The sequence below is a fragment of the Lucilia cuprina genome, chromosome 6, assembly GCF_022045245.1.
Source record: "Lucilia cuprina isolate Lc7/37 chromosome 6, ASM2204524v1, whole genome shotgun sequence".
NCBI lineage: Eukaryota > Metazoa > Arthropoda > Insecta > Diptera > Calliphoridae > Lucilia > Lucilia cuprina.
This window is the reverse complement of record NC_060954.1, coordinates 47,369,755-47,376,421: the sequence shown is the minus strand read 5'-3', so window position 1 is coordinate 47,376,421 and position 6,667 is coordinate 47,369,755. Positions and strand designations below refer to the sequence as shown.

The 6,667-nt window shown below is 35.5% G+C and overlaps 2 protein-coding genes across 2 annotated transcripts in view; one reads left to right on the top strand and one right to left on the bottom strand.

The window, feature by feature from the left end:
* Positions 1 to 407, bottom strand: part of LOC111683173 (probable peroxisomal acyl-coenzyme A oxidase 1) — a 3,143-nt gene extending 2,736 nt beyond the window's left edge. The window contains exon 1 of the mRNA XM_046954138.1: positions 404 to 407. Within this exon, the coding sequence (XP_046810094.1) occupies positions 404 to 407 (4 nt within the window). The remainder of the gene's footprint in view (positions 1 to 403) is intronic.
* Positions 408 to 495: 88 nt separating this feature from the next.
* Positions 496 to 4,028, top strand: LOC111681952 (probable peroxisomal acyl-coenzyme A oxidase 1). The gene is made up of 8 exons (XM_023443857.2): positions 496 to 738; positions 1,054 to 1,213; positions 1,278 to 1,570; positions 2,283 to 2,688; positions 2,750 to 3,256; positions 3,318 to 3,423; positions 3,477 to 3,632; positions 3,696 to 4,028. Exons 1-8 carry the CDS (start codon positions 609 to 611, stop codon positions 3,954 to 3,956), a joined length of 2,019 nt encoding a protein of 672 aa, XP_023299625.2. The 5' UTR covers positions 496 to 608; the 3' UTR covers positions 3,957 to 4,028.
* Positions 4,029 to 6,667: the final 2,639 nt, after the last annotated feature.

Genomic DNA, 6,667 nt, shown 5'->3' with positions numbered 1-6,667 from the left:
TAGACTATAGACTAGACTATAGACTAGACTATAGACTAGACTATAGACTAGACTATAGACTAGACTATAGACTAGACTATAGACTAGACTATAGACTATAGACTATTGTAAACTTGTCTAGTCTAGATTATAATCAGTTCAATTTATATACTTTTCTATTTTAAAATTTCTGTAGGAAGTTATGTGAATAATCTTAAATTTTTGTTTACACTATACAATTTTGGAGCAGTCTAATATTTCATTAGTTTAATATCTTGTTTATAAAATATTTATAGAGATATTTTACAAAAATAATACTCTTAAATCTGTACAGATCTTGACCTAACCTATTTGTTGATTTCTTAAAGAGAAAAAAACTGCTCTCTTAAGGTGACATAGATAAAGCTTTTGCTCTTCTTATAACTCATTAATAAATTGTTATCTTCCATAAGCCAATAAAATGATAAGTATATTTATTTATTTATTTTTTTCAAACAAAACAACTTTGCAATGAGTCTGAACGCTCTAAGAGTGCGACAACAATTTAAAATTTAGTTATTTTTTACTAGCGACTGGCAAAAGACCACAAAAATTTTAAATTTATTGAAAATATAAAAAATAGAATAATTATGAGTATTGTACCAAAAACTATTAATGCCGATTTGCAAAAGGAACGTCAAAATGCCACTTTTAATGTAGAGGATTTTGCTTTGTGGTGGCATGGGGGCGAAGAGAAATTGAAATTTAAACGAGAATTGGGTAAGTTTTGGCAGATGAAAATTATATTAAATTTAAGAAACGGCTGGAAATGAAACATTCCAATGGCAATTTAACTAGTTAATAGGTGCATTGTAAAACTCCTAAGGGGAACTGAAGGTAAATTAAGCATTTTGATAAGCAACCAACTGATAAAAAGTCATTTTAAATAAACAAAACATTAAAAGCAAAAAAATTGTCAACTCATTTTAAACCTGTACAAATCACAAAGTCCACACAAATGCAAATCATTAATAATTTCTTTATAATAGTTTAATTAATTTTATTTTCTTATATTAAATTTTCAACTTTGTCTAGAAACCTATATGGTTAAGGATAAAAATGATGATGCTGCTACAGTGCATTATAAATCACATGAAGATATTTACAATACCGCCGTGGAAGATGCGATAATAGCAGCCAAAAAATTGCAAAAACTACAAGAGGAACGTAATCCTGGTGGCAAAGATATATGGCCGTAAGTTAAATGTTTTTGAATGAGGACTTAATACTAATTATACCTATTAATCATATTGGTTTAGTGCCAAATTCGGCTCTCCCGAATGTTGGGGTGCTCTGCCAGCCGGTAATCCTTTTACTGTACAATTTGCTATGTTAGTTGATGCTATACGCAAACAGGGTACCGATGAACAGTTTGAGAAATTTGGCAAAAGAGCGGAAAATTTTGAAATTTGTGCTACTTATGCTCAAACTGAATTGGGTCATGGCACCTTTTTGCGTGGCTTACAGACACGAGCCGATTTTGATCGTGAGACTGATGAGTTTGTTTTGAATACTCCCACATTGACGGCTTATAAATGGTGGCCTGGAGGATGTAAGTAAAAGTAGCTATAGAATAGACTACAAACTAGTCTACAGGTCATACAACATACTAGCCTATAAACTTGTTAATAGGCTAGATTCTAGACTAGTGAAGTTCTATTTCAGATCTTGCTTAGTTCTAGTTAAGTTTTAGTTCTAGTTGAGTAGAAGTTAATTTCTAGCTTAATTCTAGTTCAGTTCTAGTTCTGTTCTAGTGTAGTTCTAGTTCAGTTCTAGTTCAGTTCTAGTTCAGTTCTAGTTCAGTTCTAGTTCAGTTCTAGTTCAGTTCTAGTTCAGTTCTAGTTCAGTTCTAGTTCAGTTCTAGTTCAGTTCTAGTTCAGTTCTAGTTCAGTTCTAGTTCAGTTCTAGTTCAGTTCTAGTTCAGTTCTAGTTCAGTTCTAGTTCAGTTCTAGTTCAGTTCTAGTTCAGTTCTAGTTCAGTTCTAGTTCAGTTCTAGTTCAGTTCTAGTTCAGTTCTAGTTCAGTTCTAGTTCAGTTCTAGTTCAGTTCTAGTTCAGTTCTAGTTCAGTTCTAGTTCAGTTCTAGTTCAGTTCTAGTTCAGTTCTAGTTCAGTTCTAGTTCAGTTCTAGTTCAGTTCTAGTTCAGTTCTAGTTCAGTTCTAGTTCAGTTCTAGTTCAGTTCTAGTTCAGTTCTAGTTTAGTTCTAGTTCTATTTAAAACTTTCCCCATGCTCTCTTTCTTAATATTTTATCATCTCTATCTACAGTGGGTCATTCTTCTAACTACTGTTTGGTAGTGGCTAATTTATATATCGATAATGATCCCAAAGGTATGGCCATGTTTATGGTTCAATTGCGCGATGAAGAGACTCACATGCCTTTGCCAGGCATTGATGTGGGTGATATTGGTAAGAAATTAGGCTTCTTCGGTGTAAATAATGGTTATTTGGGTTTGAAAAATGTACGCATACCACGTACAAATATGCTAATGCGTAATGCACAAGTAAATCGTGATGGTAGTTATGTTAAAAATCCGGTATCGGTATTGGCCTATTTTACTATGGTTTTAGTAAGATGTATGATAGCACAAAATAATGCTATATTATTATCGATGGCCGCTACTATTGCCACAAGATATTCAGCGGTGAGAAGACAAAGTCCCATTAATGACAAGTAAGTGAAGAAATGTCCAATTAATTTAGGGTTATTTTATTATTGTCAAACTCATTGCTAGTGAACCCGAACCCCAGATTATAGATCATGTTACCCAACAAATGAAATTATTTCCGGAAATTGCTGCAAGTATAGCATATAAGTTGGCTTCTGCGAAATTGTGGTCTTTGTATTATCAAACTTCGGCGGATATAAAACGTGGTGAATATTCTCGTCTACCCGAAATGCATGCTTTAGCCTGTTCCATGAAAGTATTGTGTTCCAGCGATTCGACTATGGGTATAGAACGTTTACGTTTAGCCTGTGGTGGTCATGGCTATTTGACATCTTCAAATTTGGGTAATTTATATGTTGCTGCTACAGCCGCTTGTACATATGAGGGAGAAAATACTGTGTTACTGTTGCAAGTAGGTAGATTCTTAATGAAATCCTATCGTCAAGCTTTGGCGGGCAAACCCTTGTCTCCCACCGTCGCTTATCTAAAGGATTCATTAAATAATCGTGACTTTGGCAGGTGGACAGGTTCTTGGCAAAATATGGTGCAAGCTTTACAATTCACAGCAGCCAAGTAAGTTAAACATTTCAAAACAATGGCAACACAATAACTTAAAACATCCATGATTTTCTAGTAAAACTCGCATTGCTTTTGAAAATTTATCACAACGTTTGAAAGCGGGCCAGTCAGAGGGTGAGGCTGCTAATAATACCGGCATCGAATATACTCAAGCTGCCGAGGTAAATAATTGAAATATTTAGAAATCATGTATTTAAAAATTATCTACCTACAGTTGCACGGCCGTTCTTTTGTTATTGCCAGCTTTTTGGAAGAAGTCACTGGTCCCAATGCCAAATTGCGAAATCCCGCATTGAATAAAGTTTTAGAAGAACTTTTAGAATTGTATTTGGTTCACACGTCTTTAAGACACATGAACGATTTATTGAGAGTAAGCTTGATTCTATTACATTCTCTCTGTTTTACTACAAATTTTTTGTCTCATTTTGTTTAGTTTATAAGTATCACCGATGCCGATTTACGCTCCTTACAAGTACGTTTGGAGGAGGCCTTAAAAGCTTTAAGACCCAATGCTGTTGCTATTTGTGATGGTTTCGATCATCATGATAATAATTTAAGATCCACCTTGGGCTCGTATGATGGCAATGTTTATGAACGTCTTTTTGAGGCTGCCAAAAAGAGTCCTTTGAATAAGGAACCGGTACCAAAGTCATTCCAGACACATTTGAGACCTTTCATGAAATCCAAAATGTAGAAAAGAGATTTTTGAAAAACAATTTGTATATAAAATGTATGTAAATATGTAAAATAAAATTAATCAAAATTTTAAAAAACTCTAGTTTAGTTCAGTTCTAGTTCAGTTCTAGTTCAGTTCTAGTTCAGTTCTAGTTCAGTTCTAGTTCAGTTCTAGTTCAGTTCTAGTTCAGTTCTAGTTCAGTTCTAGTTCAGTTCTAGTTCAGTTCTAGTTCAGTTCTAGTTCAGTTCTAGTTCAGTTCTAGTTCAGTTCTAGTTCAGTTCTAGTTCAGTTCTAGTTCAGTTTTAGTTCAGTTTTAGTTCAGTTCTAGTTCAGTTCTAGTTCAGTTCTAGTTCAGTTCTAGTTCAGTTCTAGTTCAGTTCTAGTTCAGTTCTAGTTCAGTTCTAGTTCAGTTCTAGTTCAGTTCTAGTTCAGTTTTAGTTCAGTTCTAGTTCAGTTCTAGTTCAGTTCTAGTTCAGTTCTAGTTCAGTTCTAGTTCAGTTCTAGTTCAGTTCTAGTTCAGTTCTAGTTCAGTTCTAGTTCAGTTCTAGTTCAGTTCTAGTTCAGTTCTAGTACAGTCTTAGTTCTAGTTCAGTTCTAATTCAGTTTTAGTTAAATTAAGAGTTCAGTTCTAGTTCAGTTCTAGTTCAGTTCCAGTTCAGTTCCAGTTCAGTTCTAGTTCTCTTCTAGTTCAGTTCTAGTTTAATTCTAGTTCAGTTCTAGTTTAGTTCTAGTTTAGTTCTAGTTTAGTTCTAGTTTAGTTCTAGTTTAGTCCTAGTTTAGTTCTAGTTTAGTTCTAGTTTAGTTCAGTTCTGTTCTAGTTCTTTTCTAGTTCTGTTCTAGTTCATTTCAAGTTAAGTTCTAGTTCAGTTCCAGTTCTGTTCTAGTTCTGTTCTAGTTCTGTTCTAGTTCTGTTCTAGTTCTTTTCTAGTTCTTTTCTAGTTCTGTTCTAGTACTGTTCTAGTTCTGTTCTAGTTCTGTTCTAGTTCTGTTCTAGTTCTGTTCTGTTCTAGTTCTGTTCTAGTTCTGTTCTAGTTCTGTTCTAGTTCTGTTCTGTTCTAGTTCTGTTCTGTTCTAGTTCTGTTCTAGTTCTAGTTCTCTTCTAGTTCTGTTCTAGTTCTGTTCTAGTTCTGTTCTAGTTCTGTTCTAGTTCTGTTCCAGTTCTGTTCAAGTTCTGTTCTAGCTCTGTCTGTTCTGTTCTAGTTTTGTTCTAGTTCTGTTGTAGTTCTTCTAGTTCTGTTTTTTTTCTGTTCTAGTGCTGTTCTAGGTCTGTTTTAGTTCTGTTCTATTTCTGTTCTATTTCTGTTCGATGTTGTTTACTTACCACCCATCTTTGTATTACGGACGTTTCACCTATCAAACTACTAAATATACCCGAAGTTTGCTCTACACTTGCTATTCTCTTTTGACCAGCCACCGATTGCTGTGCATTATCATTAATCGCAGTTCTTCTAGTTCTGTTTTTTTCTGTTCTAGTTCTGTTCTAGTGCTGTTCTAGGTCTGTTTTAGTTCTGTTCTATTTCTGTTCGATGTTGTTTACTTACCACCCATCTTTGTGTTACGGACGTTTCACCTATCAAACTACTAAATATACCCGAAGTTTGTTCTACACTTGCTGTTCTCTTTTGACCAGCCACCGATTGTTGTGCATTATCATTAATCGCAGTTGCATGAGCCATAAAACGTTGATAGACCTTATTGCGAACTTTGCGTGGAAAACTTAACAAATAGTTGCGACCATCCTCTGAGAATACCTCCAAAGCAATGGGTTGCAACAAATAACGTCTTTTGTGAACTTCACGTATCTCCTCATAACCAAATTTCGAACATTGACGAATTTTACATTGTCTTGTAGTGCCACCAGAGTTTGGTATTATGGGTTCATAGGCTCCTGGAGGTAGGGTGTCAATATCTTTAATTTCCCTATTCTTTAGAAGAGTAAAACCATCTACAATATAACAATGTTCTTTGCCGAATAGCAAAAGACCCTCAAAGGTATCGAGACCTTGTATGCGAGCACATCTAAACATAAATGAGATTTTCTCTTGTTCCTCCAACAATCTCAGGAACGTTTCATTATCGGCGATATTGGTCATTTCTTCTTCCTCCTCGTCATCATCCTGATTGGTACCATCTACCGATTCTTGTGCATGATGAGCTAAACGAGTTTCATGGGGCGAAGGTGGTGGTGTATTAGCTGAACCACCCGGTTCACTCTTTGACGATTGATGTAATTGAGGATGTGGCTGCTTCAGCATTGTGGCATCTACGGAATGTTGTTGATGCAGTAACTGATGTTGAGCCGCGGCATCAGTTTCGCAAAGAATACGTGGTGGTTGCTGACAATGTGTATAATAGATTTTACTATCAAAACTGGAGGCAACTTTATTGGCCTTTAATTGACGCGTATCGGTGCGATGATCATTCTCCGGACGATAGGGATAGTGTAGATAGAAAAGTTCATTACGCATAGTTTTCTTGCGCATACGATGTGGTCCTTCGGTTGTATCGAGTATCCATTTGTCTAGAGTGGATATACCCTCAGGACCCCAGAGGCCACGTTCACGGGTCAATTCTGTTTCGGATTGTAGCCAATCCTGGTGTACATAGCGTTGAGTGTGCTGCAACATTTGCAGATATTGTTTGCAACGCAACTCCCAAAGATCCCTGAAAGAAATATGAGGGATAAAAAATAGTTTCAAAGTTCAGTTCTAGTTTAGTTCTAGTTCAGT

Bases quoted from the DNA above. Each gene is read 5' to 3' on its own strand.
- LOC111681952 (XM_023443857.2), top strand. From the start codon at position 609: ATGAGTATTGTACCAAAAACTATTAATGCCGATTTGCAAAAGGAACGT. The intron at 739-1,053 runs GTAAGTTTTGGC...AACTTTGTCTAG, and splicing joins GAAATTTAAACGAGAATTGG to AAACCTATATGGTTAAGGAT. The intron at 1,214-1,277 runs GTAAGTTAAATG...ATATTGGTTTAG, and splicing joins GGTGGCAAAGATATATGGCC to TGCCAAATTCGGCTCTCCCG.